The sequence below is a fragment of the Cynara cardunculus genome (assembly GCF_001531365.2).
Source record: "Cynara cardunculus var. scolymus isolate 2C chromosome LG 10, CcrdV1, whole genome shotgun sequence".
In the NCBI taxonomy this organism is placed as follows: Eukaryota; Viridiplantae; Streptophyta; class Magnoliopsida; order Asterales; family Asteraceae; genus Cynara; species Cynara cardunculus.
In genome coordinates, this window is record NC_037537.1 from 6,077,493 (window position 1) to 6,102,171 (window position 24,679).

At 35.9% G+C, this 24,679-nt stretch overlaps 1 protein-coding gene across 2 annotated transcripts in view; it reads right to left on the reverse strand.

Annotated features, from left to right (window-relative positions):
• LOC112518837 (uncharacterized protein At4g18257-like) overlaps positions 1–11,091 on the reverse strand; it is a 17,816-nt gene extending 6,725 nt beyond the window's left edge. For both annotated transcript variants that reach the window (XM_025126594.1, XM_025126593.1), the window contains exons 1-2: positions 10,686–11,091; positions 8,994–9,314 (exon numbers count right to left, since the gene is read on the reverse strand). In XM_025126594.1, the coding sequence (XP_024982362.1) occupies positions 8,994–9,314; positions 10,686–10,969 (605 nt within the window). In that variant the 5' untranslated portion in view covers positions 10,970–11,091. The remainder of the gene's footprint in view (positions 1–8,993; positions 9,315–10,685) is intronic.
• Positions 11,092–24,679: the final 13,588 nt, after the last annotated feature.

Below are 24,679 nucleotides of genomic sequence, written 5' to 3' on the forward strand. Positions count from 1 at the left end.
TAGCCTTAACAACTCATCACTAGATTGCTTAGTCATGCTTACTAGACTTGCCAACACACTTCTAGCCTTAACTACTCATCACTAGCTTGTTTAATCTTATAATTAAGATGTTTCACTAAATGTAACAGCTACTGGAGTACTTGAATTATTCATAATTATTTGCATTTGAGGTTGAAATATTAAGATTTATCGAATAAAGAAACTAGGGTGTTACAATTTTTTCCCATTCTTACAAGAATTTTGTCCTTGAAATTTTACTCAAAAAGATGTGGATATTTATTCCTCATTTCTGACTTGACCTCTCATGTTGCCTCTGATCCATGAGAATAGTCCCAATGAACTAGTACCAATGATACCTCCTTGTTCCGAGGTTTCTTAACTTTATGCTCAGTGATAGCTATAGGTTCTTCTATAAAGTTGAGTTTATCATCAACTGAGATATCTTCAATCCGCGCTACGTCGTCTTCCTTAGCAAGGCAATTCTTTAAGTTGGATACGTGGAACGTATTGTGTATTCACATAAGCTCTTTTGGTAATTCAAGTTGATAAGCTACCGCCCCTACCTTTTTGTCTATCCTGTAGGGTCCAAAACATAGCACCCCCTTCCATGGAGATACTTTCAATAGTACTTTGTCATCTACTTGAAATTCAATAGGCTTCCTTCGTTTGTTAGCATAGCTTCTCTGCCTATCTTGCGCAACTTTAAAGTCTTTCTCTTATTTGAATCACCTCATCTACTATTTGTTGGATAATTTCAAATCCAGCCAATTGCTTTTTACCGACCTCCATCCAACATACAGGTGTTCTGCATTTTCTTCCATATAGAACTTCTATGGGGAAGCTTGAATACTACTATGGTAGCTATTAGTATAGGCAAACTCAATAAGAGGTAGATGACTATCCCAATTTCCTTTTAAGTCGATTGCACATGCTCGCAACATGTCTTCTAAGGTTTGAATGGTCCTTTCACTTTGACCATTAGTTTGAGGATAGTACGCTGTAGCTCATTCTAATCTGTGAACCCAATTCCTTTTGGAAACTTCTCCAAAAATTTGAAGTAAAAACGACTATCTTGATCGGAGACAATTGATAGGGGTACTCCATGCCTTGACACTATTTCATCTATATACATTTTCGCCAATTGTGTCAATGTATATCTCTCCTTCGTTGGCAGGAAATGTGTTGTTTTTGTTAAACGATCAACGATTACCCATATGGCATCTGAACCTTTCAACGGTGTTGGTAGTTTAGTCACAAAATCCATGGTGATGTCCTCCCACTTCCAAACGGGGATGTCTAACGGTTGTAACTGTCCATACGGTCTTTGGTGTTCAATTTTAACTTTTAAACATGTAAGACACCTTTCAATAATTGGTTACTGAATTTTTCATTCCTGGCCACCAATACAAAGCTTTTAAATCTTTGTATATTTTATTGCTTCCAGGATGGATAGAATACTTAGATTTGTGTGTTTCATCAAGGATTATTTCTCTACATTTTTCGACTTTTAGGATCCATATTCGTCCTTGAAATCTCTTAATTCCCTGATTGTCAGTTTCCAGTAGTTTGATTTGTCCAGTAATTCTTTCCCCCTTCTGGTTGTCTTCCTTCAAAGCTTCTTGGTGTTCTTAACCAATTTGCTCCATTATACTTATTGTGGCTATTCCACTGAATGCCCAAATTTTAATTGGTTTAACTGGTTCCTTCCGACTCAAGGCATCTGCTACGATGTTGGCTTTCCCCGAATGATATTTGATTTCACAATCACTATCTTTTAATAATTTCATCCAACGCCTTTGCCTTATATTTAACTCTTTTTGGTCTAATAAATATTTGAGGCTCTTGTGATCTGTATGTAGCACACACCTCGTACCATATAAATAATGCCTCCAGATTTTTAGGGCAAAGACTACTAGGCAGTTCTAAATCATGTGTCGGGTAATGTGCCTCATGGTCTTTTAATTGTCTTGATGCAAAAGCAATTACTTTATTTCTTTGCATGAGCACGCATCCCAAGCCTTGTTTGGATGCATCATTATATACTACAAAGTCCTCAACTCCTTCTGGCAGGCTTAAAATCGGTGCGCTACTTAACTTGCTTTTCAAAGTCTGAAAGGCTTCCTCTTAAGTAGATCCCCACTCAAACTTACTAGCTTTCTTTGTTGATGTCGTATGAGGTATTGCTAATTTAGAAAAATCTTGGATAAATTTGCGATAGTAACCGGCCAGTCCACGGAAACTCCGAATCTCTATTGCAGATTGCGGGGTTTTCCACTTTGTTATGAACTCGATCTTACTTGAATCTACCATGATACCCTTTTCATTAATTACATGACCTAAGAACTGAACTTCTCGAATCCGAAATTAACACTTTTGAGTATTTTGCATAAGCTTTTTTCGCTTTAATAGTTCTAGCGTCATTCTCAAGTGTCGTTCATGCTCTTCTTGACTTTTGGAATAGATGAGGATATCATCTATGACCCAATTCATGAGATCCATAAACACAGTTGTGGCATTAGTTAAACCAAAAGGCATAGCTAGAAATTCATAATGCCCATATCGAGTTCGAAATGCTGTCTTTGGGACATCTTCCTTCTGTACTTTTAACTGATGATATCCTGAGCGCAAATCTATTTTTGAGAAATTACTTGCTCCTTGCGATTGATCAAATAGGTCATCTATTCTGGGTAAAGAATATCTATTCTTGATGGTGATTTTATTTAATTCTCGATAATCAATGCACATTCTCATGGTTCCATCTTTCTTTTTAACAAATAATACCGACGCTCCCCATAGTGACGAGCTTGGGCGAATAAACCCTTTATCAAGCAATTCCTGCAATTGATATCTCAGATAATGCAAGTCTATATGGTGCTCGGGCTATGAATATTGCTCCTTGTGCTAAATCAATATGGAACTCGACTTGTCTATCTGGGGGTAACCCGGGTAAATCATCAGGAAAAACTTCTGGATAATCACATGCGACTGGTATCTTTTCTACAGGCTTCTTTTCCTTTTTAGCATCTATTACATATGCCAAATAGGTTTGACATCCCTTATGAATACATTTTCTTGCTTTTAGAACTGTTCAAGGGATTCTTGTTATGATTATTGTAGATGGTTAATACCTTACCATCCTTATTCTTGACTTTCACCATCTTCTTGTCGCAGATTATATAGGCTTGGTTTTCAAATAACCAATCCATACCCACAACAATATCAAATGTACTAATGAGCATTGGTAAAAGCTTAATGATGAAATAATTTTCATCTATATCCATTGAGCAATCTTTATAGACCTTATCAATCAGTGTGATTCTACCATCTGCTATTTCTATCTCAATTATTTGATCTAAATTCTTAGATGGACAATTTAAATTCATGCACAATTTTGTAGACACCATTGACTTATTTGCTCGAGTCAAATAATACTTTAGCAGGCTGTTTATTAATCAGAAAAGTACCTGTCACCACGTCGGGTATTTCTTTTGTTTCTTCAGTTATGAGTTGAAATATTCTTCTTTTAGCTTTTCCAGTTTCCGTTTTACTTCCACTGATCCCTGCTATTGCTTTCCTTGGTTGCACATCTTTGAATTTTGGGCAGTTGTTTGCAAGATGTCCAGTTGACCTACAATTGTAACAATTTCTCCTTCCAGGACACTTAATTATCATGTGACCAGGTTGACCACATCGGTAGCAGACATATGTGCCCATCATACATTCTCAAGTGTGATGCTTATTGCATTTAGGACAAGCAGGTTTATCATATGTTCTTATGCCTTCATTCCTGGGTTTCTTAAATTGATTGTCAAAGTTCCCCCTTTCAAAATTTCTTCTCTCGCCTATCTTGTTATCGTTTGCTACATAACAATCCTTTTCAGCTAGAATTGTCAGTTCTACCACTTCTTGGAAGGTTTTTGGTTGTGACATATTTACAAATCTGCGTAAATCTTTCCTCACGCCAGGTAGGAAACGATTCACCTTCCGAGCTTCTGTAGCGACTAGGTAAGTTGCGAATCGAGATTTTTCTATAAAAGTTTCCACAGTCTTCTACAGATTTGCTTCCCTGTTCTAACTTTACTCTTTCTTCCTCCATTATTTCATTCGAGTGTCTGAGCAATATCTTTTATAGACCGAATCCTTGAATTTTTCCCATGGCATTGCAACTGCTTCTGCCACCTTTCCTAGATTGAATAGTTTTCGACCAATGGAGGGCATTCAATTTTAACTTGATTGAGGCAAACCTTACTTGTTGAGTGGAGGCACACTAACATGTTTGAAAACAACTTTCCATGTCATCTAACCAGTTCATGGCAGCTATTGGTGCATCTTTTCCTTCAAACGTGGATGGACTAGCATTTGTAAATGCTTTATAGTCTCACATTAATGAGTTTGACCATTATTTGGTACATGCCTGCCTGATTCTCTACTACCCCCCCCCCCCCCCCATGTTCTTGATTCATAGCAATTTGAAATTAAGCTATTACACTTGGTAGACTTTCCTGGATACCTCGGGAAATTTTGTTGCTATATCAATTCCCCCAGTAGATTCTTGTGGATTTATTCTGAATCTGTCTTGGTGGTGTATTATTTCCTTCGTCGTTTATAGTTATTCTTCGAGTATTCATCCTACGAAAAAATAAATACATAAATATACAACGCTTATTATTATATAACATATGCATCATACAAAATTTTCGAGATATTTTCTACAAAGTTTAGGAAATAAGAAAATTTGCCTTTTCTTTTTACCCCGATATAACATGATCTTATATCCGTACTAATGAGGGTAATAACCCCTTGACATTCTTCTTGTATAACCCTCCATATAAGGATCTCCCAACAGTTCGCTAGTTAAACGAGAAATCTCTTGATGACTTCAGGCTAATTCCTCTTGGGTACGGTTAAGAGTTGGGCCTGAGTATGACCCAATATTCGAGTTGAGCTTTCATTGTCCCTTTGTGCTTGCCTTATCTCGTTCTTCAATTGCATAATGTACACACGTTGAGCATGTACCTCTCCTTGTGCTATTGCGGTTTGATGATTACTTTCAGTTATTTTATCTAGGAGAATATTGAGATCTGCATGGCTTAATCCTGATGATACTATGGCTTCATTTATTAGATTAGTTCCAGATTCAGCATCCTTTGATTGCTCATTCATTACCGCCATGAGTGGTATAAATTCTGATGTCTCCCAAGGGAAGGGTGATTGGAAACCGAGTTGATATTCTTGACCATTTCCTTCACTTGAGTCTTCTATCACAATAGCATTGCTTTGATTTAATCCCGGCACAACATGCTCATTATAAGCTTCATCTCCTCGTTAGATAGGTGGAGAGGTTTGACCGAGAGGGTTTATTGGTTCATAAGTGAGGAGATCTAACTATGGGATATTATAAAGAAATTCTTCAAGGCATTCATTCCTTCATTCATCTGAAATATATATATATATATATATATATAAGAGAACACTTATAAATATATATGATTTTCATATACATATATATATGTGTGTGTGTGTGTGTCAAAGTTTGGGAAGAGTACATTCTACAAGATTTCCTTATCTAATATCCTAACTATACTTAAAATTGTGACAAGGATATACTTATCATACAAAATTTCCCTTAACTAATTATGATAGTAATCATACTCATCCAACCCTATTCCATATTTTTCTGTTAGTTAAGCTTTTCGCGGGTAAACTTCATTGGCTACTTCATCCTGATGGATGCCTTCTCTGTTTCTAGTGCATGGGAATCGACGCGGGCTTCTCATCCTTCTGTCTACCGGTGGAAATGCGCGGGTAGCGATATTGTAGCCATACTTTATAAGATAACGATTTGAATACATTTTCTTTGTCATGCACCATCCCAGTGTAAGTCAACTTGGGTTGATATGCATCCTCTAAAAATTTCATTAATTTGTGTAACTAGAAAAAGACATGTCTTTTATCTTAGTCGGGAATGTTCTTGTCTTGATTTTTAGTTCTTGGTTTAGGCGTACATTTCTTTCTTGTAGTGTAGTTTCCATTATCTATCTTTGCAAATCTTGTTCTTCTCTAGGTATGTCTTTCTCTTCTTCCTCTTCTTCCCATTCTTCATCTTCTTCTATGTCATTATCAATAGGTAGATTATTTTCAACGTATTCTATTTCAATTTCACTAACTCGGGGTCGAAATCTGTGTCGGAATCAACCATCTAAAAGGAGATACAAATATGAAATTATTAAACTCTTATACACATGATTATAAAATTCTAGTACTTGATGTTATTTTCCTTGCTTTAAGTCTAACTTACCTAATCTAAGGCAAATCTTAGTTTACTTAAACTAAAAGCTCTGATACCATTTGTAACTCCCCACGTCCTTATATATATTGGGTGCCATTACTTTATATGATAAAACTATTAAATCTTGAATCTGGACTAGAAATTCAGCTTTATTTATAACATATCTTGAAATTACATCAAAGAAGAAATTACTTAGCAGAAACGTAACCATAGCTTTTTATTACAAAAAAACTTGCTTATTGACTGAAACCATACAAATTTATGCATATCCTCCTTCTTTCCTGAGATACATACATGAGATATATAAGCTATAAGCTTAGTGAGTATTTATGGTTTCATGCTTGGGAAATTTTCATGATATTTTGTGAATAATAATTCATTAAAGCTCTTGATCATGTATAAAAATATTCTTTATTATCATGCATAAACATTCATCAAATACTATTCTTCATCATGCATAAACCATTCTTTTNAGATCTCACTTGTCACATGCATGTATACCATACTTGTCTTGAGGTTTGCTAACCCCCGGGTCCATAAAAGGCTGCCCTATAAGGTCCATTTGCAAGACGTCCCTTCTTGTAATATCCCATACGTTGGATATTATGGTTAACATAACATGTAAAAAATTTCATGCCTTCTGTAACACATATGATAACATGTAAATGATTTCATGTCTTGTGTGTATACTTGTATTAGAACATTTCATCATGCATATCTTGAATATGTATGTGTATCAATATTTTCATGTAAAACAAGTATGCCAACATAACTTGTAATGCATAAAATACTTTTATATATAGCATGTATCTCATAAATCACATAAGTACTCACTTTACTTTTTCCATTGATTCCTTTCTTCAAGCTTAATTATGTATATATAGAGATTTCTTATTTTTTTGGCTTGCATAAATAGTGACTCTTAAATCCCTATTTATAGATAAATTCATTGCATTAACTACTTGTTCTTTTTGCTCTCAAGATTTTACTCTTATGAGAGTTCGACACCTCATCAATAAAGATAAGAGAATCTTGACAACACATCTCTAAGAATAAGAGAATCTATACAACTCATGCTTCTACCCTTGTCATGCTTCCTAGACTTGTCTTGTAATCAATAGTCTTGTCAACTCATATTTTTTTAGCCTAAACAACTCATCACTAGATTGCTTATTCATGCTTACTAGACTTGCCAACACACTTCTAGCCTTAACAACTCATCACTCACTAGATTGCTTAGTCATGCTTACTAGATTTGCCAACACACTTCTAGCCTTAACTACTCGTCACTAGCTTGTTTAGTCTTATAATTAAGATGTTTCACTAAATGTAACAGCAGCTGGAGTACTTGGCTGCTGGAGTAATTGAATTATTCATAATTATTTGCATATAAGGCTGAAATATTGAGATTTATCAAATAAAGAAACTAGGTTGTTACACTTGGTCAGACCATGGTGTAAATTAGTTCATACACATAGAAACAAAGATCTCGGTGTCAACTTGGAAAAAGCAAAGTCGTACAACGTGAGGCATAATAAGGAACTTATCCCTTTAAGTAGAACAAGGCAGACCATTAATCAAACAATTTCTAGTCACCACATCGCCTAAAAACAAATTAAGACACATCATGATGAATCATCATCGTCATGGCCACTTCTAACAAATTTCTATTTTTGCATTTGGGAATAGCATTTAAAGGTGTAAGCGGAAGAAGATTCATCTAACATTCAAGTGATTTATAAACTTAACCCGCTACAATGTTGAGAAAAATTACCTCTTTGAATGATCAACAGAGAGGGATCTGATGGATGTACCAAAATTAATTTTTAACAGAACTTACCATTGGTGGAGAAAATATCAATTTGATACTCCGACAAGTCACCCATACACTCAATCAGGTGATAAACTCTAGATCCAAAAAACCAAGCAAAACTACATTCCTATACCTAGTGTGGCTTCTAGACAGGTGAAAGGTATTGATGGGTTTACCCATATGGCACAACTAAAAATATCTAGAACTCAAGTGCCTAAGGTAGCTTCTAAAGGTGCTCATGAAATGACGATTCATAAACTATTGATATCCGATATACTACTCTGACTTGTGCATGCAACATCTAACAAATAAACCATGACAAGAACCAGGTGCTACACATCCAGGAAGGTCCTCTCGTGCTCGGAATGTACAGAATAGGGATGAGAAGTAACTTAACAATATAGATGCTTTATATTCTTACTGATAAGCAAATGATTATGTCAACCATGAGGTCTTTGGCACATTATTTCAACCATAGGGCATGCAGAGTGAGATAACAGGAACGAAATTATTGATGCCAAAAACCACTACACAACGGTTGAGTCAATAAACGAAAAGGTGAAACCTTTCACAACTGCCCTAAGTTTAATGGAACGGAATGGACACATAAGCATGTAAGAAAGAAAAGCATAGAAGAAAGACAAAAGCGTGAAAGTATTCCATGACACATAGATGAGCCAAGCTCTAACACTAAGCTTTCTTTTCCCTAAATCCCTTCAGATCTAGAGTCTAGACTATTTAAAGAAAGTCAGAACTCTAATACACAAGATATTTTCTTGATAACAAAATAATTCCACGCAGAACATTTTCTTGATGACAATCTTCTAGAAACAGTGTCGTAATTGACACTCTATGTTTAAAGATATAAATGAAAATGAATAGTGCAATTACCTTACAAAACGCTTATGCTCGTCGTTATCTACTGTACCAGCTGCCCTGCCGAGCCCCATAGCTCTTGTATCAGGCAACACAGGCTCGTCATCCCTATCAGACTCACGTTCGGCCATTTCTGTGAAAAACATATCATGTCCTCGAGGTTGTTGTGATTCCTCTTTTACAAGGCTCTTACTGAAGAAATCCACACAATATTTCTCCTTATCTTCCTCATCAGATAGTTCTCCTCTTGCCAGCTTTTCATACAACTCGGCTTTCTTCTCTAGGGCTGCATAACTGACTGACCCATCCTTGACTGCTTTCAACTCAAGCGCATCCCTGAAAATTATACAAGTTTTTGAGAAAAATAGTCTACCACTCTTCCTAAATATATGCATAGAAAAGGAAGGTGTAAACAATAAAGCTAATAAGAAGTTACAGTCACATATAAAATTCGGTCTTATACATTTAGGCCATTTAACATTTTGGTTTTGTGGGCCCCATTTATATATGTGAAATGTAAATTGTAATTATCAATTACTTTTACTTGATGTAAGAAGCAATAAAAACGGGACCCACAAAATATAGAATAGAGAATGGAAGAGATTTGTATGCACAAAGGTCATCTTAAGCCATTCAAGTATCTTACAGTTGCACTCAGCAGACAATGTACAAGCAGTCCAAATAAGATGTCCCAGATAGCCCCATCTTATAAAGAAGTCTGCTAAAAAAATTAACAACATCAATTTTAAATTTTGTTCTCATATCATTCTCACATCCAATGCAATGCAGGATAAGGTGTCTTCTTCATTCAACTCAAATATATTAAGAACACAATAAATTACCACAAGGTCGCTTGAAATGAACTGGACAAGGCATCTACAGATGGTGGGTTAAGCAATTTCACGTAAAGCCAAACATAAACCTTAATCACCAGCAAAAGAATGCACCAAGGAGAAAAGATAAAGTGGTTTTGAAAGATCACTCTCGAAATGGCTTTTGATAACCAGATAAATGGCTTGAAGACCATAATATATAAACAGAAATGGACTCCGTCTACTATGATCAATTCGGTCCAGGGAACTTAAACTGCAGACCATATGAAATGATAAAGGTTCAACGTTTTGGCCAACTATAGGAGCATGAACAATATCATGAAGCAATTTCTTTCAAGTGATATTCATCGAGCTGATACAACTACACCATGAAACTAGGGCGCACTCCCTAAAGGTAAACCCCTCGATCCAAACCCCAAAGATAACTCGAGATAAAGAATATAACCACCTTTTTCTTACAGAAATAAACAAGTTAATAAGCTTCTATATTCTTCAGTAAATGAATCCTGATCAGGTCCCTCTTTTAACCTATATTACACTGAGGTACTTCTTTCAGCTTTTTGAGATGGAGCTTATGATACTTGATGATCAACCTGAGAGTTACATTGTTGATATGCAGACTACTACAGGGTTTTGCTCATCTAAAAGGGATAAGTGATCTTGCATAGAAAATGGTTGAAACAAGAATGGATAAGGTGTTGTATTTGCTTATAAAGTTGGCAATATCATCAAATATTGAGTTACATACCCCTAATGAACCCTAATTAGACTAAGCTGATGCATAAGAAATTTTGATTCTAAAAACGACGTGGCCAGGGATAGTAACAATAGAATAAACAGACGATAGAATTAAGTTTAAGGTAGGGTTCCGTACTTGTGAGAACGAACGTCAACGCCGGAGTTCTTGGCGGCAAATGGATCATGAGGAGCGATCTTCTTCTTTGCACGGTGGACCTCGAGTTGGTCGGGGTTCTTGTTAGAATTAATAGTTTTGGCCTCTTCTTGAGACTTGTATAGTTGGGCCTTCAGCTCAAGAATCGACGACGGCCCTACACCGGCGATTGCACGGTGTTTCTTGGGCATGATTGAGGATTCTGTCAACCATCCTAGAGATTCTACCACCACCCTCTTCTTCTTCCCAATCTCCTCCTCGCTCATCCTCTCTTTTTCTCCAGGAATTCAAAATGATTGAAACTCTTCGATTCCTTGTAGCCAAAAACCCTTGTATGATTGTTTATGCTTCCAATTGATCCATCCGATTGGTTCGCAAAAGGTTCTCTATGGAATGAAATTTAGGCGTGTTTGATTGTTTGAAACTAACTTGTGGGTTTTTTTTTTTTTTTTAAGTGTTTATTATCTTATTATTAGTTGTGTCCCCGTGTAATGTGGCGGGAGCCATGAATTTTAACGATTTTGAAGTTTTATTGGTTTTATAAGATAAGATTTAACGATAATATTTATTACACTTGGTCTTTACATATTAATACAATTTGAATAAATAAGAGTTATGGTTCCAATTACAGACTATCGATGAAAAAAATTGTATGACAGTTTAAAATCCAATATATTTAAACGACTCCATAAATGTATTCGATTTACACCAAGAGCAAAGAATCAAGAAACTTGAGTTTTAAGATAAACACTCAAAACCAATAAAGAAAACTACAAATTTGACAGGTCATAAGCCATGAAAAGACAAAAAAAGATGGGTTTTAGAATGAAATTTCAACTGCTTAYCCTCTTTCTTGTCCAGAAACTCAGATTAAGGTTGAATTAATATATGTATATATATATTTCAAAAAAACCCAAGAACATATTATACAGCGCAATTTGGACAGCCTAACCCCAAAATATATAGTATACATATAAATAAATAACTATAAAAGTATAAATCGTAAATATTAAAAATATTTTTTCACAATATATATATAATATATAATAATATAATTAAGTCAAAAATTATTCAATATTGGACTCATTTCGAAGGAATTAACGAGACGATTATAATGATGTAACTTGTTAAAATAAAAATGTATTTTTCTAACATGTTTTAATTGATATACGATTATGTATGTTAATTTGATAAAGGTTTAAAATGAAACATTTAAAAGTATAGGACGTAAAGTAAATTAATTAATTAATTATAAGGGTATAAAGTATAAATTTAAAATTATAATTTAATAAAAATCGGTTGTGAGAGGGTGAATGTATGTGAGGGTGTGAGGGTGTGAGTGTATGTGAGGAGAGGTGAGGTGAAAAAGTGAGTATAAAGGGTATTTTGGTCATTTAGTATTTTAAGACTTTAAGACTTTTGCTAAATTTGCTTAATAAGATAGTATAGATAAGTTAATAACTTCATTATCGATTTGACACCGGTATAAGTTATTTATCTAAATACTTAAAAGTGTTTATTATTGGTGAAGTTGTGAACCAACAGATGGCGATTCTTGGGTTTCGATAGAATAATCTCTTTCTTTTGTGGTTTTATTTTTTTTCTTTCCATCAACTTTTTTCATTATCCGCTTGGTATTATGTGCGAGGACGAGGATGTGTCGTGTCATCGGGGGTGTAAATGATACGAGACAACTCGCGAGCTACTCGAGATCGACTCGGTTAAACCTTGGTCAACACTCGACTCGAATAGGCTCGGCTCGAACTCGAGTTCGACTCGACATATTAACGAGTCAAGCTACTCAATACTCGACTCGAAGAGCTTGTGAGATACTCGATAATTTTATATATAATTAGTTTTAAAATATAATGAGTTTTTATGATAAAATTCGTAAAATATAAATAATAAAATATCTTATATTTTTAGATATTTAAACAAAATTATGTATTTTTTAATTATAGAAATTAATTAATTAATTTTTATTAAAATCACAATTGAAAAAGACAAAGAAAAACTACAAAAGGGTTGGTGGAATTATCCCACATTGAAAGAGAGATGGTAAAGAAAGGAGAAAAGATGTTATAAAAAAGATATGGAGGTAAATTTCTAACTTTATATTTTTGATGATGAAGTTTGAAGTTGATCCCTTTAGTTTTATGAAAACTAAGAGAACACTTTTAAGTTTTAAAATTTATAAGAGAAATACCCTAAAATTTCATAAATTTCAATGGGTGAGCTTTGTTCGAGCTTGATTCAAGTTTGAGTTTGAGCTTGATTTGAGTTGCAGTTCCGGTTCGAGTTCGAGCTTAGTTCGAGCTTGATTCGAGTTCGAGCTTGATTCGAATTCGAGCTTGATTCGAGTTCGAGCTTAGTTCGAGCTTGATTCGAGTTCGAGCTTAGTTCGAGCTTGATTCGAGTTCGAGCTTAGTTCGAGCTTGATTCGAGTTCGAGTTTGAGCTTGAGAAATAGTTATTGAGTTTGAGTTGAACTTTGATTTTTACTACTCGCGAGTTTTCGAGTCGAGTTTGAGCTTGAAAATTGAGTTTCGAGTTCGAGTCGAGTATAGTGATACTCAAGTTCGACTCGCATCATTTACACCCCTACGTGTCATATTCTACCTGTAAATCTCACTTGAAATATTTACAAATAACTTCGTTAAAAACAAGTAAGTCATTAAATTTGTTCTCACTCATCTCATAAATTGCATCAGCCTCTTTCTCAACATCTTTCATACTTATTCTACTCATTTTCTATCGATGTGTTTCACTGTATGCAACAGTCCATTGTTTGCATTTTCATTAAGTTGTGCAAAACGACTTTTCATTTGATTTCCGTTCCTGATTCTCGACCCTTCTGTATTTTCTGCTCGAGTTTTGTCTTAGTATTCTTTCACTCGGGACCAAAATGTCTGTTTCTTTTAGTTTTTGTCTCGAGTAGGTTCTTCACTAACATAGATCCATGCTGACATCAACACCGTATATTATTTGGTTTTCCATTTATCGGCTCTTGAACTCTTTTGCGATGTTTGGGTATTTTCAAGGGTAAAAACTTGATTATCATAGATGAAAAACTCAGAGTTTTCATATTGTGTGTTTGGGTGATACTGAGAGTTATCAGGATGTTGAGAATTTGAAAAAGAATTTGGGAAATTTGGATCCATAGTAGAAAATTGAAAAAAAATACTCTCCAGTTTTTTTTTGGAATTCACAAGATAACGAGATGATTGAAATAAAGAGAAAGATTGATGTGATGCAGATATGTCAATATTGAGTTCTATTTGTAGATAAATAAAATCCATGAATTTTGATACATTTATTATTTTTTTAATTTTTTTTGTTAAATTCGTTTTTTATCTGATAAATTTAAAAAAATAAAAATATAACATTGACCCAATAATGTGCCATGTGACAGATGAAATAGAATGGAAAATTCACAATCTCGGTTCGTGTGATGATCGAGATCTATTGGGGTCGGACTATTTAATTGTTTTTTTCTTTTTTATAAACCCCATTTTGTCCTGTTCACAATCTCAATCTTGGGATCGCCGTTAAACATAGTCCTAGACCATCTTTACTCACAATCCTTTACAATTCAATCTCAATTAAGATATTACTCTCTCTCTCTCTTTCTCTCTCTCTCTCTCTCTCTCTCTCTCTTATCCATCTATACAATCTTCAACTTCAATTCAATCGTACCCATTTAACCGCAATCTCCTCCAGTCTAATCTAATCTAAAATATTATTTTGTAAAAGTTATATATTTAATTTTTCATATATATAATTTTCAATTTTAAGGATAATAATAGAATAAACGGACCATTACATATTTTAAAACGTAATTATAATTATAAAAAATTTATCATACAATGGAAATTAAATAAAACAAATCATAAAAATAAGTACAAAATTATATATCTTAAATAGATAAATAATCATAGTTAATTATCATGACCAAATTTTTGCCATATATGCTCAATCAAATCATTTTATAGAGCGTTATGTATTCTCCTATTGCGAAGTTGTTATCTGTTAGTCAAATAACGAGATAATTTTTAAATCCATTCAGTAAGAATTCAGTTGACTGACCATCATCTTCTGTAGCGCTTCGTTGTTGTCGATCTATGGACATGTTGTTAAGAAACTCAGTAGAATCATAATAACCCCCAAAACATGCTTATCATACACATTAAAATATGTTTATAAGGTTCACACATTCGTTTTTGCACTTAGAACCTAACTAATGTATAGGTTTTCATATATTTATCAAAATGAACTCAAACATTCTTTTAACTTTGAAAACCATCAAAACCTATAAGAAACATTGAAATAATCATTGTAACACTTTTATATACCTATCATAACTATGTCCACCAAATTTCAATTCATAATTTTGCATATAACGACCTAATTTTAAAAATTAAGCAAAACAATTTGACTTTTTGGAAAAAGTCAATTGTTTTGAACATAACCTTTAATCTATCATCAAAATATGCTTGAGTGGAAATTTTGTTCTTCATTCCATCTAATAACATCTTAATGATACCAAGAAACAAACTATAACAAACATCTTAATATTTTCATGAATATTTTAGTGTCTTAAAGTTCATCACTAAACTTTCACTTTTAAAGATTGTCAAAGATAACAATTTTCAATTTTAACTCATGATTGAACATCTTAGATAAACTCAAAATTATCCTAAGCATGAAATAAATTTACCCAAAAAATTACTTCTACTAACAAGATGTACAATACCCACTTTGTTCCAATCATTGAAGGATTTTAAGTTCTAATGCATCAAAGTGAAGATATAACACACTGGACTCAATTGGGACTAAACATATACACCATAAAATAGGCTTTCTCATAGAAATTATACATATACATGGCTGTCCTCATGACAACCTCTAAAACTTGATTTTGAGACCTAAAAATCCCAAAAATTGAATCCAATACTAACCTGAACATCAAATATATCAAAAAATCAAACTAAAACATAAGGAACTTACCTTAATTTGTCGATTAGATGGAAATAAAGCAAGGTTGAAGCCTTAGATGATAACTTCCATCGTCATCTTCTTCCTTCTCCCGATTCCTCTCTTCAATTCCATTATTTCTTTTTCTTTTCTTTTAAAACCCCTATTTATGTTATTACTAGATTGAGGGAAGGACATTATAACCCCTTGGTTTTCACTATAAAACAATTCTACCCCAAACTTTCAAACATTTAAATATTCTTATTTAACTTTTTAAATTGGGATGTTACAATTATCCCCTTCTAAAAAGGAGATTTCATCCCCGAAATCTAAATCTCAAGAAACAAATGTGGGTAGCACGTTTTCATTTCGTCTTCCCGGTTCCCATGTAACATTTGCACCCCGTCAATGGTTCCATTGTACTTTAACCAACCCGATATCCTTTCGGTGCAATTTCTTTATCTTCCGTTCTAGTATCACCTCTGGTTTCTTCAACATAACACATTTTTTCATCTATATGAATTTTGGATAACAGAATTACATTTTATTTTTCCGCCAAACACTTCCTTAGGTAACACACATGGAAAGTGTCATGAATTCCTTGTAATTATGATGGTAAGTCTAAACGATAGACTTGAGTTCTGATCCTTTCCAGCACTATGAAAGGTCCAAGGAAACGAGGACTAAGTTTTCTGTGCTTCTCGAATCTGATCGCTCCCCTCCACGATGATACTTTTAGCATAACTCCTTCCCCCATTTGAAACTCTTTAGGTCACCTCTTATGATCTGCATAGCTCTTTTGTCGATCTTGTGCGACTTTAAGGCGTTCCCAAATCACTTTGACTTTATCTGCAGTCTCTTGTACAATCTCAGGACCTACAAACTGTTTCTTCCCAGCTTCTAACCAACAAACGGGCATCCTACATTTCCACCCATACAATGCTTCAAAGGGTGTCATGCCGATGCTAGAGTGATAGTTGTTGTTATTTGCAAATTCAACCAAAGGCAAGTATGCATCCCAATTAGGCATGGCAACGGGGCGGGGATGGGGCGGATTTTGTAATCCCCGGCCTCGATTTGTAATAACATCCCCTGGCCTCGGGCCCGGTCCCCGGCTGGTACGGGGATTATCATCCCGTCCTCGGTCAAATTCTAGCAATCCTCAGTCAAAACCCGATAAAACCCGGTCAATCCCCGATCAAACCCTATAAAAAGTATCATTTAGTTTGATTATACCGGGGATCCCTGGCCCTGACCCCGGCCCCGGTTTGAGTAACATCCCCTGTCCCCGGTTTGAGTCTACTGGGGATCCTCGACCCGGGACCCGTTTTAACGGGGAATCCCCATCCCCGTTCGGGACGGGTGAACCGGGTTCCCCACCGGGTCGGGGCAAATCACCATCCCTAATCCTAATTCCCGCCAAAGTCAAATACACAAGAACGAAGCATATCTTCGAGAGTTTAGATCGTCCTCTCAGTTCTTTCGTCGGTCTGAGGATGGTAGGTGGTACTCAGATTCACTCTTGCTGCAATCCCTCCTAAAATTTGGAGATAAATTAGTTGTCTTTATCTGAAATGATGGATAATGGTACTTCATGTCTTAAGATAATTTCTTCAATATACAATTTAGCCAATCGGTCCATTGACTATGTTTCCTTCATCGGTAAGAAGTGTTCACTTTTCGTCAGTATGCCTACAACTGCCCATATTGCATCACGACTCTTCAACATCTTGGCAATCCAATTATGAAATCCATAGTAACATGATCCCATTTTTCCAATCTAGTATATCCAATGGTTGTAGACTTCCGTACGGTCGTAGATGTTCATCTTTCACTTGTAAACATGTCACACACTTCTCAACATACTTTGTTATATCGAGTTTCATGATAGGGCACCAGTAGTGCAACTTAAATTCCTGGTACATTTTAGTGCTTCATGGACGAATAGAGTATTTTGATTTATGTGCCTCCTCTAGTAACAATTCGCGGTTACTCCTAATCTTTGGCACCCAAATTCTACCTCAAAATAACTTTAGACCATGACTGTCTTCTTCAAGTAGAGATTTTTATTTCACCATGCCTTTATCTTTTAGGTTTTCCTCCAATAAAGCCTCCTTTTGTGCCTTTTTAATTCCTTAATTAAACTTGACATTACTTCAATTATGTTAAAGTTAACCAATACATCACCACTTCATTCTTTACGGCTCAAAGCATTGCAACTACATTAGCTTTTCCCATGTGATATCTAATTTCACAATCTTAGTCTTTGATTACCTCCAACCAACGCCTTTGCCTCATGTTTAACTCCTTCTGATCAAAAACGTATTTCAAACTTTTATGATCAGTAAAAATAGTACATTCCATACCATACAAGTAGTGTCGACATAACTTTAGTGCAAAGACAACTACAGCTAACTCCAAGTCATGTATCGGGTAATTCTTCTTATGCTCCTTAAGTTGTCGAGAAGCATAGACAATTACCTTGTCTCGCTGCATTAAAACACAACCTAAACCAAATCTAGATGCATCATTGTGTACTACGAGGTCATCATATCCCTCTGTCAAAGACAATATAGGTGCTTCACATAATCTCTTCTTCAATGTTTCGAAGGCATTTATATGTTTTTCAGTCCATACAAATTCCACATTCTTTCTAGTCAAAGCAGTCAAGGGTGAAACAATCTTTGAGAAATCTTGTATGAGTCTGTGATAATAACCTGCCAATCCCAGAATACTTCTTATCTCCATAGGACTCTTTGAAGCCTCCCAACTCATTATTGTTTCTACTTTGGACGCGTCTACTTTCACACCTTTACTGCAAATCATGTGACCAAGAAATTGTACTTCCTTTAGCCAAAAATCACACTTAAATAAATTTGCATAAAGTTTCTCTTGTCTCAATAACCCCAAAAACTCCCGCAAGTGTCTTTCATGCTCTTTCTCATTCTTGGAGTAAATGAAGATATCATCTATGAATACTATAACCGATCTGTCTAAGAAAGGGCGACAAACTCGATTCATCAATGTAACACCCCCGAACACCACATTTGCATATAACATATATTTCATTACATAGAAATATATATTACACCACAATGGTCCCACTAGTACAAGGATTCTTATATGTACATAATCTACATATGAAAAATTCCAAGATAAAATCTTGTACTATTACATGTATAATAACATGTATCTTCCAAAATAAGCAATCCCATGCAGATCTTCAAAAACAGATATCAAGTTAGGAAAATAATCATATTTTCTCTTTTCCCTTACTATCCCTGGACCATGCAGTTCCTGCATTGCATATTTTTAAAACAGAAAATGAGGGTTAGATCAGAATGGTCTAGTGAGTAAATCCCTTCTTTGCATTAGCAGGGTGATAAACACCAAAATATGATAAAATGTCTTTGCTCAGGAATATTTGCATTTCAACCAAATAATGTAGTTCTCAATATGATGAATGATAGGATCAACTTCTTAATATCAGTTCTTGATGCAAATGCATCTGTTTAAAGATCCAATATTCCAAAATGGAATTATACATTACGAGCCAAAGCTCCTCTGACTCAACAGACTAAAACCTTTGCAAAAGACCAGAACTCTTCTACATGAATTACGGTATTAATATAAAAATTTAGGCAATAAATGCCTCTTATGACAAACCATTTTCCCCTTCTCAATAACATCTAAATTATTATTTCTAATAAGAATAATAACTCTAATTCATCAAGTCACAAAGAAATGATGATTCAAAATTGTTGATCCTCTCACTCAGTGATTTGATGATAATCCCTTTTCACTTATACGTTGTATTTATGTTTCTATCTTTTCAGTTCCAACGATCTTTACTGAGCATGTTCAGTGATCGCTGAAGAACATGTATTGTAAATCTATCAGAAACAGCGATACTTCAAGAAGACAACACTCACACCAAAGAACCTTCAGCAAATGTCGAAGACTAAAACTGAAGATTAGAGACTGGCGAGTACGTGATCTGAAGCGGTACTCAGTGATTACAAGCCTGTCTATATATGTGTGAAGACTGCTCAAGCTTCAGCGAATGATGAAGAGACCTTCAGGTCATTCCAGCATTCAGTGATCAAAGGAAGTTTGCTTAGCACGATTGTTGTTGTCTTGTCCTCTTGCACACAAAGGACAAACCCATACCCTTACGAAAGTTGGTACGGTACGGAGCCGACTAGTCGACTCTATTGTCCACCAACTTTAGGTAAGGATGTCTGCTCATGAATAGTGCTTTTTGTACTATTTACTGTAGCAAAGGACAAACTTTCCTCTTAAGGCTTGACACGCACTCTAACACTACCATATTGCATTAAATGAACATTTAATGCACTTGATATAAATAGAAGTGTTTCTTCTCCATGCTGAGTGCGCGCAACTCACTCTCTAACCCTAATTCTTACTTCAAGCATTTTCTAGCTTAAGTAAAGGATCTTCTTTACAACATTTCTTTTCTTGTATTGCTAAGATTTAGTGTGTAACTAAAGATTGTTTAGATAGGTTTTTATCACCTTATCTTTCCGCAAACAATCTTGTAAAATCTGTATTGATCTTCTTTATCAATATATATTTTAAATTTAAAAATGTTGTGTTTGTATTCATCACCCCCCTTCTACAAACTGTTTTACTATTCTTGTAGACCCTAAAGGGACCAACAAGCGGTATCAGAGCAATACTTTCTCTCTCTCTCTCTCTCTCTCTCTCTCTCTTTCTGTTTAGCTGTTTTCAGTATTAGTTTATCTCCTTTCTTAGATAACTTTACCGCTTACAAATGGCTTTACAAATTACAAACACGAACACACAAGACAATAGCTCTCTTGCCAAACCTCTCCGGTTTGTCTGTGACAACTTTAGTCTCTGGAAGAACCGGATGTCCCTCTTTCTTGAAGGTGTGGATCCTGAAATTCCACATTATATAGAAAATGGACCATATATTCCATTGGTATTGCTCCGGCTGTTCCAACAACAGCTACGACTGCCGCGATTCCTGAACGGCAGATTCCAAAGCTCCCACAACAATGGAGCGATGAAGACAAGAAGAAAATAGCTATAGACACGCGTGCTCGGTCTATAATAGCTATGTCTTTTCCTGATGAGATTTATCACTCAGTGATGAAACTCAAAACTTCTAAATCCATGTGGGACACACTTTGTGTCCAATATGAAGGAACCATTCAGGTTCAAGAGACCAGAAAGATCAATCTAGTAAGACAGTATGAAAGCTTTCTCTGTGGAAAGTTTGAGACGCTGTCTGAAGTACATCAAAGATTTAACTGCCTTCTTATTGATCTTAGGGCTRTCGRCAGGGAATATTATAATTCTGAAACTTTAACCAAGTTTCTAGAATGCCTTCCTGAGTCTTGGAACACCTTTTCCATGTGTCTCAAGATGTCCAATGACATGTCCATTCTTTCTCTTTCTACTTTATACGGGATTCTGCTTAACCATGAGCAATCTCATCAACTGAAGAGGAATCTTGTAAAAGAGTCGAGGGAATGAAAAGCTCTCATTTGGCTTTGATCTCTGAGGCTTCTTCAGTTGAAACTTCTTCTACCCCTTTTGTTTCTTCTCTTCCTTCCATTGTTATCACGGAGATAGATTCTTCTATCTCTGAGGACATTCTAGTATCTGATTTAACAGATTTTGATGAGTCCCTGTCACTCCTGACTAAGTCATTTAGGAGGTTTGCCAGTAAGAGCAACTTCCGCAGATCTCCTCAGTTGTCCCTTAGGGAAAAGCCAAAGACTGAAAGAATAGACAAGGCTTCAGCTGTCTGCTACAACTGTCACCGGCTCGGACACTTTCCAGGTGAATGCAGATCAAAGAAGACTATGATGCCATCTTCTAAAGCTCCTTCCTCCTTCAGGACCAAAGATGAGAAATACTCAAAACTGAAGGAGAAGTACAAGAAGATGAATAACAACCAGCGAAAGGCTAAAGGCCTTATTGCTGAAGAGCAAGACTGGGTTGAGTCATCCGATGAATCATCCTCAGATGAAGAGGATAAAGCCTATGTTTGCTTGATGGCCATAGATGCAGATGAAGGATCTTCAGAAGCATCTACTTCCTCTGAGCCATCTTCTTCTTCTACTCAGGTATGTTTTCTGAATGAACCCTCTTCTTCTTCTAGTCTTTTTGCACTAGATATGCTGACGGTTGACCTTTACAATGCCCTCAATGGCAAATCGAAAGCATAAATGCTTAACGTTGATCTTCAAGAGCAATTGAAGATTTGTCATTCTAAGATCAAAGAACTGACCTCTGTCGAGGAAAATCTTAAAGATCAGGTTACTGTAAACAAGACATCACTGTTGAACGTGAGAAGGCTATCGCTGAGCATGAGCGAGCAATCGCTGAACTCAAGGCCGAGAAAGCTACCATTGAAGGTTGGTGCAAAGCTTCCATCAAGGCCTCTAAGATCATTAACGCTCAGATCCCTGCCAAGATAACGACTGGTCTAGGATTCTCTTATGATCAGGAATAATGTGTTAAAGACAGGTCCATGCTCAAGTTTGGTATCTTCGTCTCTTCTATTCCCAACACTTCTTCCTCTCAGTCTTCCTCTTTTACTGAGAGTCATCTTGAAGGAACTCCTTTGAGTTCTCGATGCGAAGACAAAGGTAAATTCGTTGTCATGGCATCCCTTCCCAAGAAGTCTAACAAGTCTAATAGATTTAGGTCTATTCCTTCAGCTTGTAAAGCTTCTTCCTCTTCAGGGACTAGGAAATCTGAATCCTGTCAGAAATCCAAGTCACAGCTCAAGGTAAACTTTTCACCTAAGGAATCCAATTCCTCAAAAGTTTCTCCTAGAACCAATAAGAAGGGAATTTTTGGAGCTGGTCCCACTTTTAGTCTGATACTTCCTGGCCCTAAAGCTACTCTCAGCTTTAGGAAGTGTAAACACTGTGGTGAGAAAACACATATTGCCAGCAAGTGTCCTTCTGCCGCCAAAGCTGGTTCACCAGCTAAGGGCAAGAAAGTAGCCAAGGCTGAGAAATCAACCAAGGAGAAATCATCCACAAAGGCTGTACTAGCAACCAAGGTAAAGAAAACCGTTGAAGCCTCTTCTTCAGGCTCAACGAAGACAACTCCTGCTGAAAAATCTTCAGCATCAGACGTTGTAGTTCCTACCACTGAAGCCTCTTTATCAGGCTCAGTGAAGACTTCCACTAAAACTACCTTAGTAGTGTCAAAGGTTGTTCCTCTTTCCACTCAAACCTCTTCAGGTTCGGTGATGCCATCTACTGATGTTGTTTCTTCAGCATAATATAATGAAGCCTCTAACAAAGCTGGACCCCAATAGCATTCTTATTTTGTTTCCTTGTACAGGATGTCAAAGGCATATGGTATCTTGATAGCGGATGTTCAAGATATATGACTGGATATAAATCCGTTCTAACTCATTTCAAGGAAGAAAGAGGACCTTCCGTAACCTTCGGTGGAAATGGAAAAGGATATACCAAAGGTTTTGGTATATTAACCAATGGTGCAACAACTTTCAAACGCGTTGCATATGTTGAAGTACTGAAGCACAATCTTCTTAGCATCAGTCAACTATGTGATAAAGATTATACAGTTAAATTCTCAAAGAATTCATGTCATGTTCTTGACAAAGATGATAAGGTTGCTCTAACCGGTTCTCGTCTAGAGAATGTATACATCATCAATAGAATTCTTCTCTCACCGAGAATAATTGCTTTTTCTCTAAAGCCTCATCAGATATTAACTGGTTATGGCACAAACGGCTATCTCATCTCAACTTCAAGACACTCAGTGAGCTGTCAAGAAATGATCTTGTCACTGGTCTTCCTCAACACTCTTTTGCAAATGAATCTCTTTGCTCAGCATGTGAAAAAGGAAAACACACAAGAGCTAGCTTCAAGTCGAAGCAAATATCTTTAGTGACTGCGCCTCTTCAGCTATTGCATATGGATCTCTTTGGTCCAGTCAATGTGCAATCCCTAGCTGGAAAGAAGTTCACACTTGTCATTGTTGATGAGTATGCCAGGTACACTTGGGTATTCTTTCTCAGATCCAAGGATGAAGCACCTGAAGAAATCATTTCGTTCATAAAAAAGATAGAAGTACTAAACAATGTTAAAGTACGATTTATCAGAAGTGACCATGGCGCTGAATTCAAAAACAGTACTATGGATAACTTCTTTGAGGACAAGGGAATATCTCACAAGTTTTCTTCAGTGAGAACTCCTCAATAGAATGGGGTCGCTAAAAGACGAAATCGAACAATCATTGAGGCTGCTCGATCAATGTTTAGCGAATCCCATCTCCCTACTCAATTCTGGGCTGAAACTATCAACACCGTTTGTTTCACTCAAAACCGATCGCTGATTGTGAAAAGATTCAAGAAGACAGCCTATGAACTCTTCCATGGACGAAAGCCTTCCATAAGCTTTCTTCACATATTTGGTTGTACTTGTTACGTTTTCAACAACCGCAACCAACTTGGAAAGTTCGATCCCAAAGCTGATGAAAGAATCTTTCTTATATATTCTTCTGTATCCAAAGCCTTCAGAGTATTCAACAAACGAAGACAGACAATAGACGAATCTATTCATGTCACTTTTGACGAATCTCAATCAGCTAATTCAAAACCCATCTTAAATGATGAGGATGAATTAGAAAACTGGATGTTCTCTTACTATGGACAACCTGAAGCTTCTTACAGTGCTCCTCTCAACACTGAATCTCCCGAAGCTGAAGATGATCCACTCATCATTCCAGTTACAGCTAGTCACTCCACCATATCTTCTTCAGAGATCACTGCAGTGCCCATTAGCTGTGTTCCTCCTTCTACTTCAAACACTGATCCATCAGTGAATGAAATGCCTTCAGTTTCTGACTGAAAAAACTGCTGCTGAAGCCTCATCTTCTATTCCTGAACTTGCTTATTCAGATGAAGCTCCTTTACCGGCTCAACAATGGACTAAAAGCCATCCAATTCATCAAATTCTTGGTGAT